The sequence below is a fragment of the Salmo salar genome, chromosome 23 (assembly GCF_965601325.2).
Source record: "Salmo salar chromosome 23, fSalSal1, whole genome shotgun sequence".
Lineage (NCBI taxonomy): Eukaryota > Metazoa > Chordata > Actinopteri > Salmoniformes > Salmonidae > Salmo > Salmo salar.
The window spans coordinates 38,769,184-38,779,320 of NC_138313.1; the positions used below are offsets into that span (position 1 = coordinate 38,769,184).

Below are 10,137 nucleotides of genomic sequence, written 5' to 3' on the forward strand. Positions count from 1 at the left end.
CATGGAAATGCATGATTCACACCATACCCTAGTTAAGTCCAATACTATGAACCCTTCTCTCTATCCACCCTATTATCCGATCTGACTCCCTGCCTCTCGGCCGACCATGACTTCATGGAGACAGCTGAGAAGCAGATTCCTGAGGTTGCCTTGGCGACGGGTAGTGAAACAAGGGTTACTGTGTACTCTGGGGAGTGGGTAGTGATGTCACAATGGCCAGATGAGAAACTCCCCCTCTGAGAGCTAACTGGCCATTCTCAGGAAACAACACTCCTCTTCTTCATCTGGAGAATATTATCACATATGTTTAGTTCCCAAGACAAAACGATGAGGTAGATTTATTATCCATGGTTAACTTTTTTGGAAGAAGGTATGTTAGTCCCTAAATAGTAAGTGGATTGTTTATTCCATATATGAAGATATTGACATTTTGAGGGTCAAAGAAACATTCAATGAAATTCTGTGTTCTTTTTTTATTAAAGTGAGCAACAACAACAAAAAAGACCTCTCCAGTAACTTTACTGACTGACTGAAGTGTATCGTACAGTTTTCTGCTATCAAATACAGAGTGCATAATATACTTACATAGCAAGGGAGCTAGGCATAACTTTGAACCGATTCACAAGAATCACCATTATAAGCTAAACACAATACAGTACGATCAGCCATTTTCAATATATTACTTTCCGTTTGACACAGACACTCTGTGGAGGCAGAAAAAGAACATTATGACCCCCCCCCCCCCCCCAAAAAAATAATATAATAATTAAAAAGAGAAAACACTGGTGAGTTTATAATGAATTTGCTATAAATTGAATTGAACTATATATATGTATTCCTTTCCGTATGGTTTCTGTAAACATGTGGTCACCAACCTTTGAGTGATGATTTTTTTTCAACATGACTTAGATAACGTAAGCCTTTGCAACATTAACCAATTACAGTTCTGTAACAATGAGGTTTGTGCAGTAGGCTATAGGCCCAATACATTATCAGTGCTTGAATATCCCTGCCAATGTTTTTCTTCTCAGATCATTTTGAAATTCTATTGAAAAAATTATTTTCAAAATGGGAAGACTTTGCCTTCCTGGCGCTAGGGCTGCTGAATCAAGTGCACCTACATCTTACAACCTAAAAAAAAATCCAAAATAAAGTGCAACTACCGCCAACAGCACAAAACAAATAACAAAATAGGAACGCAAGGCTTTATCGTTGTTTTTTTACAGAAATGTTTGGTGATTGACTAGGAATGCCTTGGAGATCGACCACGGTTGGTGACCACTGCTGTAAACAAAGAGTGGACAGACAGTATAGTACGTATACAGAACTCTGCCCTTAAGTAGACCGAGACACATATGTCCACCAGAGTTCACGTCAATTTAATTCAAAGTAAATTCAGGAAATGAAGTGGACATGGATTTAGAATGGAGTGTGCCCTTTAGCCGCATTATCAATTCAATTCCTAAATTGACGGGAATAAAAAATGAACTGATCGTAACTCTTAAGGGCCGGTCTCCCAGACTCAGATTAAGCCTATTCTCTGATTTACAAGCACTCTCACTGGAGATTCCCCATTGAGCATGCCTTTAATTCCAGGAGTAACCTTAACCTGGGTGTGGGGAAACCAGTCCAATTGGTTTAAAGTCCGGCCTCTTGAACTCTTCACAGGGCAGTTGTAACTTTCTGAAGGAGGTCATGACCTTTGACCTCTCAGCAGTGGGTCCCCACGGTTGTGTAGGAGGAGGTTGCCTCCCTGTGTATGGTGCTGAATGGTGACAGCTCCAGGTCGGTGGTGGTGCACTCGTGCTCGTTCTCCTCGCTGGTGGTGGCAGTGGTGGAAGACCTGGGAGGGCCACACTCGTTACAGCAGCAGCAGCAGCAGTCCAGGAAGGCCCGGCTGAAGGGCTGGTACAGGCAGAACAGCAGGACGGGTGTCACCGCCGACTTACAGAACAACAGCAGCTGGCTGACCAGGTGGAGAATGTCCAGAGTCTGTCTGGGCACACCCGCTGCCATGTAGACTGTAACGATGTTGCAGATGTTCTCAGGGATGATGCAGAAGCCGTAGAGGATGGCCAACGCCACAACCGTGCAATTCATCTGGTTCTCCAGCTGGAGCTGCTTCTTGTTTCCACGCACACAGGCACGCTCGGCTTGCTGGATTTTTCGGGCGGTCACCAGAGAGCTGCCGATGGTGAACAGTGTTGGCAGGCAGAAGTAGCAGCCAAAATACCACCAGAGGCGGGCTCCGTCGTAGGTCAGGCCTAGCACGTAGAGCGTGTCGGGGAGGTCGGTTGAGATACGAACCACGCAGCGCTGGCAGGGCGTCACATCCGGAGGCTCGCCATCTTCAGTGACCAGCTGGTGGATCAGGAGCTCTGGCAGGGCCAATAGGAGAGCCCCGATCCAGATAACGGCCAGCTTGGCGGCTGTGGAGGCGCAGTTTTCAATCATCTCGTAATACATCTGGGCGTTGGTGGCGGCGCGAAGACGGTCAATGCACAAAGCACACAGGGTGAAGGTGGTGACCCCGAGGGAGGAGACCTGGAAGGACAAAGAAAAGAGAGGAGGAAGTCAGACACTACTGTATGCAGTTGATGTGTTATTACTGCATATTAACAATACCATCAAAGTTCTGTCAAAGTGCTTCATTTTTTAGAGAGAAACAAGTATAGACTGTATCCAGACCATAGGCTTAACACACAATAGAGGAGAGACTACTCCTAATTGCAATGCACCTTGGAAAGTCTGGATGGAATATCAAGGCCCCAGAGCCATCTTGTTCTCTGAAAAGACCAAAAGAATGTGTCCACTGTACACCAATTTCCATGTGACAATGGTACATACAGCACAATATACTAGATGTCAACAGGTTTAGAGAGGGACAGCTCTGTTACTTACCACAAACAAGTTCCTAATTTCCCATACTGAGATGTTTGAAAGTAGCCATGAGTAATGATTTATGAGTGATACTTCAAAGAGTGAGAAGACTACAGTTGGGCGCCAAAAAGGGGAACTTTAGACTTTCTATGTCACGTCCTGACCATAGAGAGCTCGTATTTTTCTATGGTAGAGTAGGTCAGGGCGTGACTGGGGGGTTTTCTCTAGTTTATTTATTTCTATGTTTGGTTCTAGTTTCTTTTTTCTGTTGGGGTTTTTGTCTTGTTTAAATTTTCTATGTTGTGTTCTAGGTTATTTTTTGTAATTGGGGATCATATTTAAATTGTTGTTTTTCCCACTAGTGTTTGTGGGAGATTATTTTGAGTTTATGCATGTAGCACCTCTTCGTCACGGTTTGTTGTTTTTGTTTATAGTTTATTGTCTGTCTTGCATAGTTTCACATAGAAATAAAGATGTGGAACGATACGCACGCTGCGCCTTGGTCTCTTCATACGACAACCGTGACATTCTAATTATATCAAATTATAATATTGATGACTGTATAACATAATAAGGTGCACAGTATACCGTGTGCAAGGGAGCCCATGACACAGAGAGAGAGAGCGAGAGAGATTGTGGAACCCCCTGACTCCCTCAGGGGGTTCTAATTATTGGGATTCGTTGATATGAACAGGTTTAAAAAGAACTTTCCTGTGCCTGGAGTGGGGTATGAGGAAACATGTTTATCACAACAAAGTGTGGACACCAACAATTATCCTTGCTATGTGTCATGACACAAAAGGAATGCTTCCCTCTATATGCTCGGTCAGCTTAAGTTGGAAATGTACTGCTGAGTAATTGTACATTCGTAGCCAGTAATTTCATCACAGCTATGATCAAATCTGTTAAAACACACCATCACTACAGAGGCCCCAGCTAAAATTGGCATTTCATTATCTGACTTAAATGTATCTGCATGTTCAGATCTTATATTAGCGAAGTGTTTTACCATTTTCTTTTCAGGACAAACCAGGGAGACAAGTAGAACACAAAACAATTTGACATAAACAGTTGCATTCATGAGTTTTACTGACAAATGTCAATAAAAAAACAAGGTCAGCCAAAGCAAAAACCCGATAAAAAATATTTATATGAATGCTGTACAGAAATTGTTTGCTCAGTGGGAAATGAATATCCAACTAGTCAGTGACAACTGTGTGGAGTTTGTGACAGCAACTACGTGAGCTTATTACAGTATTATAGACACTATGTCCTGGGATTGCCTATGATTTTTGTAGAAGACCCCTTACCTTGTAGCAGACCCCTTACATTCCTACGACTTATCTAGCTTGTGAGAAATCAAGAGAAGAGAGAGAGGGAGTGAGAGAGAGTGAGAAAAGAGGGAGGGGGAGATAGAGAGAGAGAGAAGAGCAAGGGATAGATAGAGAGAGAAGATAGGGAGAGATGGAGAGAGAAGAGTGAGGGAGAGATGAAGAGAGGGAGAGATGGAGAGAGAAGAGAGAGGGAGAGAGAAGAGAGAAGGAGAGATGGAGAGAGGGAGAGAAGAGAGAGATGGAGAGCGAGAGAAAAGAGAGAGAGGGAGAGATAGAGAGAAGAGAGAGGGAGAGAGAGTATTGTCAAGACAAAAAATACCATCATCATCAACGTGACAGCTATCCTCTAGAGCTGTGTCAACAGTGTCTAACTAACCTCTCACCTTGGTGTCCATAATGACAAATTGTCATGTGACAGAGCACTTAGTTGCCACAGGAGCCATTAGAATTAATTCCCCCACTGTTTGTGTAGTTATGCTCCATTAATTGCTTGATTAGCGAGTCGCTTAGCATAACGAGGATGTGTCTGCCGCTATCCATTTAATGTTCTTACCACGGAGGCTGGCTACTCAAAGAGACTCAAAGTTCTATGTCTGGGACTGTGGTTTTAAAATGGCCTACAGGTCATGTTGGCATAGAATGGGACTTACAAACACAATGACAATCACTTTCACTAAGCAGCTTATACAGCATCACTCATACAGATTGTTTGGGTCGTTTTGAGGTTGTTTGTAGTCATGTAGTCATTGTGTAGGCCTATACACTGAGTGTACAAAACATTAAGAACACCTTCCTAATATCCCCCCCTTTTGCCCTCAGAACAGCCTCAATTCGTTGGGGCATGGACTCTACAATGTGTCGAAAGCGTTCCGCAGGGATGCTGGCCAATGTTGACTCAAATGCTTCCCACAGTTGTGTCAAGTTGGCTGGATGTCCTTCGGTGGTGGACCATTCTTGATAGACACGGGAAACTGTTTAGCGTGAACAACCCAGCAACGTTGCAGTTCTTGACACAAACCAGTGCGCCTGGCACCTACTACCATACCTTTCCCATTCACCCTCTGATTGGCACATACACAATCCATGCCTCTATTCTCTCAAGGCTTAAAAATCCTTCTTTAACCTGTCTCCTCCCCTTCATCTACTCTGATTGAAGTGGATTTAACAAGTGACATTAATAAGGGTTCATAGCTTTCACCTGGTCAGTCTATGTTAGGGAAAGAGCAGGTGTACATAATGTTTTGTACACTCAGTGTATGTGCCCGGACAGATGAACTGTGCCACCTGGAGAAGGATTTTTATCTAGATAATTTCCTCTTCCAATAGGAGTGTGCTTCCTTCTTAATGAACAGAATTTAGTTTCTTCCGGGTGAATACTTTACACATTTCCCATGAAAGGCACTCAGGACCAACAGTATGATAGTGAACCACAGCAAAACTATGTCATCTATCTTACATTAAGTATTTTTCCACAACAGAGAGAACAGACAGACTGCTAATAGCAGGAGCTGAACCAAAGAGGTCTGTAAAAGAGTGGAGGATTGGACCCTATAAAATACAGAGACAGGTACACCCAGCCCTAGGATGTTGGACTTGTGGAGATCTGAAAAGATTTGATAGGTGTAAGCAATAGTAAAATTTGCACATAAACTATCAGAGGACAAGGTGGGTCTGTCAACGTGTTGATTATACTTAATCCAATCAATTCAGATCTGTGTTTATTTTCATTGACGCTACTTTCACCAAGAAGGCTCAGTTGTTGAGCAGCATAGGTTTTACACTGTGACCTCAGACTGTATAACGTGTTCCAAGTTCTTGGGCTGCATAACATCTAGGTTAGTGCTATCCGGATTCCTTGGGACGTCCCTACCCCTACCCCGTCCCTACCTTGACATTGGGACATCCCAAGGATCTCGTTTAGACTTTTCCGTATCATCTAGATTCTTGGGTGTTGTCCCTAGCTGCACCTGGGTCTGGTGGGTTTCCTTTTAGACAGTATGTGATACGACCAGCTAATCTGTTGTTTTTTGGAAGGTGGATATCCTGTCCTATGAGGCTCAGTTCTATGATGATTACTCCATTCTCAACACACCAATCCCCATTTACTGCACTTACACGGCAAGCGGAACAGAGCTCAGTCTTCTCCAACTCCGTTCAAGAGAGATAGTGGGTTTGCAGGCTTTTGTTCCAGTCCAGCACTAATACACCTGATTCAGCTAATTTTGGTCTAGGTTAAAGATCATGATTGTTTGATTATTTGAAACAGGTGCGTTAGTGGTCGGCTGAAACAAAAGCACACCCAGTTTCTCTCTAGGACCTGTGTTTACGATGCCTGGAAACTGGGTACAAACTGTTCACTGTCTGAATAGACCCCAGGGGCAATAATAGGCCCCAGGGGCAATAACAGATTTTCTTTTCATAATTTGGTCCTGCAACATTCAAATCACATACAGTATATGGCATTCAGTATGTAGTACAAGTGTGTTAAACAAACCCTTCAGTTGCCAATGCTATGGCTACAAAATATAGACTTTACTGTATCGTTACTGTATGGACTTTACTGTATGGCTTTCTGTAACTCTGGAAAACATGTTATTTTAAAGGCCTGTCTTGGCTCTGTGTGATCCCTCATCACCTACATTTAACATTGTATCTTTTACAATAGATGGCTGACAGAAGAGCTGCCTTACATCTGAAACAGACAGGTAAGTTGATGCATAAACGGGTGTGGGTCTGATGTAATTATTGAGGCCTAGTGAGTTTCAGACTACTGCCTTATTAGGGAAAGTAGGACTGTAACCGGATCCCTGACATAGCATTGGTCGCATGGGGGCTTTTACCTCTGTAGCTAGAATAGTGACACCTCAGCTAAAAGTTTGAAACAACAGGTTGAGGTGACATTCGGGAGAAAAAAAATCTAGACCTGGTATAGGATCCTCCAAATACTGCAAACCCTTGAAGCACAGAACATTGTACGGTGTAAGAATTGACATAAAGTGAGCATCAACGGGACGGGACACATTTTTGTTGTTGTTGATGACTGAGAAAGTTAGACACACAAATATCATTCCCCCACAAAAATGCTAACCTCCCCTGTTATTGTAACAGTGAGAGGTTAGCATCGCTTGAGGGTATGATAGTGCGTCTAACTTTCTCAGTCATCATTATTCATGATTCATTCAGGACTATCCATAATCATGGTAGCATCCACATTAATGTAGAAGTGTTTAGAACCATATTATATTCTTATTTACAATAAATGTGACTCCATTCATATCTATTAGGCACAAACTAACCTGAAACACAACCAAAACAAACAGAAAATGCATCCATTAAATGTGTACAATAAATGTAATAGATAAGCTTGATGTAGTCATTTCGTGGTATGAATATGGGACCAACTACTTTTTACTACTTTAATATACATTATTTAATTTGTCCCAATACTATTGGTCCCCTAAAATGGGAGGACTAAGTACAAAAAACGCTGTAATTTCTAAACGGTTCCCCTTGATATGGATGAAAATACCGTAAAATGAATGCTGACAGTCTGCACTTCATAGTCATTGTATCATTTCAAATCCAAAGTGCTGGAGTACAGAGCCAAAACAACAACAACAAATTGTCACTGCCCCAACACTTTTTTAGCTCACCATATGTGACCGATTTCACAAGGAAGAGATGGTTATGACAGCAGACTTTGAACATCAACTTCAGCACCCAATCATAACATTCAATCAAGTTACACAATACCTAGTGGACATTATTACCTCAATATAGGGGATGATTTTACAGGAGAACTCCCCCAACAGCCAATTCTTGGTCAGTTCATGGAAGATCACCAGGGGCAGGCAAAAAAAGATGACAACAAAATCCCATAGGGCGAGATTGGCTAGAAGAGAATTTGAAATACTTCTCATGTAGTAGTTGTGGCACACAATGCACATGATTGCTATATTCCCAGTTAATCCAACAGTGAAAATGATGACCGAAATGATCATGATGGCATATGCCCCATATGATTCTGCTGTTACGGGGTAAAATGGGTTTTTTACATCTTTTCTCCTAGTTTGAGGATTGAGAGGAATCAATGGGGTATAGTCCAGGTCTGGCAAAGTGAACTGTTCATAATCAGTGGCATGAAATGGCATGTCTGTTGACTGGTTCTGGGCCATAGGTTTAGGCAGCGGTTCCCACGTGGCCAGCGGTGTGTCCAAAGACGCATCTGACAGCAAGGTTGGCTCGCTTATTTTGTTACCTTTTTTACTGCCATCCTTCGCATTTCTTCTCCGACGGTCTACAGTTGCTCTTTTGTGTATGCAGATCCGGTTGTGCTCATCACGGTGGTGTCCTCCTCGCTTATGTCTCGTGGAGGGATTTAAATTAATGTATACACCATCTCGCGTTTCCATGGCTGCATGCTTCTCCGTGTCCAACTTTTCCTCCATCAGCCTTTTTGACTCGCCTTCCTCGGGTAACCAAACGGGTTCTGTTCCATTTGACGAATTGCTTTTGCGCATTGTTATTTCATTCATAACCCTTTTCGTATTGAATGAAGTCCCATTTATGTTATCCATCCATGTCCTAACCACGTCCCAAGAGGATGAACTTGGAGTATGCACCCTTTTATTGTCAATTTCGTTGATAACTCTGCCATTCGCCGAGTGCAATCTCTGACTATCACTTTCGGTTTTGTGTAGATTCCCGATAGTTACGGCGGTTTCATAATGTCTAGGAATCAAATTTGTCTTCTCCCCGTGTATTTGCGTGAACACATTCTCGCTCCAAAGCGAGAAACACAGTAATCTTAAGAGTAGTACCAGCATAGTTTATTCTAAAACACGCAACAATAGTATATTCTATTCCAAATATATTTATCCATGGATGATTACCACATCGGAGAGATGACAGAAACAAAGCCCAACCTTCATTCCATAGTTGTCAACACCACTTCGAATTAAATAAAGTGCACTTGGCAATTGACAGGTGCGTCTCCGAAATGCGACAAAGTGAAGTTCAACAACGGTTGTTTTCCCACCATGTGAAGTAGGGTATGTTTTAATTTCGTCTGTGCCTCTGAATATATAACAGATTGTAAAAGGGTTAAATGGACACAAGATCGCATTTCCTATTCAAAAGCATGCGCGTCTAGGTCCGAAAAGCGTCCTGGACGGTTATTACTGGTACCCACGATCCGGGCGCCCAGAGCCGGAGATGTTGTCAGGGATGTGCCAAGCTCCGTCTGGAGCTGCTAACGTGAGCATCACGGAGAGAAGAGACGGGCTCCCCTGGCGGCTAACCCGGATCTGTTCAACTTAATCAGTCAGCATCACACAACCACGTCAGACAATGTTTCTCCTTGAAATACTGTAAGTAGCCTACAAATGTTTCTTGTTTTCCTGGAGGTTTATCTCTGTTGAGAACCTAGAGGGCGTTGTTTTGTGCAACTTTCCACCAACATGATTCACTGCAACTAGACGTTTTTGTTCCGCGTGGTGGCATGTTGTATAAGGACTAATGTACACATCAATCGATATGGACTGGACTGCAGGACCACAACGTGTAAAAGGCATCTCACGGTTGCGCTGTATTGGGGCGCTCGGGTTGCGCTGTATTGGGGCGCTCGGGTTCATGGACGCAAGCACTCATTGTCTTTTTGTGTAAAACTAAACAGGGGCCCATGCTTTCAGCAATTCCAAAAACCACCAGCATACTAGTCTATAGGCTATTGATTAATTTACAATTTTACCGCCACATTCAGTGGACAGGAGTTAAAGTAACTATCCAGGGTTTCCAGATTTCTATGAAATATTACCTATAATTAATTACAATATGAGTGAAATAGTTTCCTTCCAAAAAACAGTAATTAAGTATGTTCATCTTTTCTGTATTGGAATGGTGTGGGCGTACCCCAATACAGAAA

General features: G+C 42.7%; 1 protein-coding gene across 1 annotated transcript; it reads right to left on the bottom strand.

The window, feature by feature from the left end:
- Positions 1-458: 458 nt before the first annotated feature.
- On the bottom strand, positions 459-9,503 carry LOC106584563 (prosaposin receptor GPR37). Its single transcript, XM_014169993.3, has 2 exons — positions 7,985-9,503; positions 459-2,544 (listed from the first exon to the last, which is right to left on the bottom strand). The coding sequence occupies exons 1-2, from the start codon at positions 9,038-9,040 to the stop codon at positions 1,711-1,713; spliced, it is 1,890 nt and encodes a 629-aa protein (XP_014025468.3). The 5' UTR covers positions 9,041-9,503; the 3' UTR covers positions 459-1,710.
- Between the last annotated feature and the right edge of the window lie 634 nt (positions 9,504-10,137).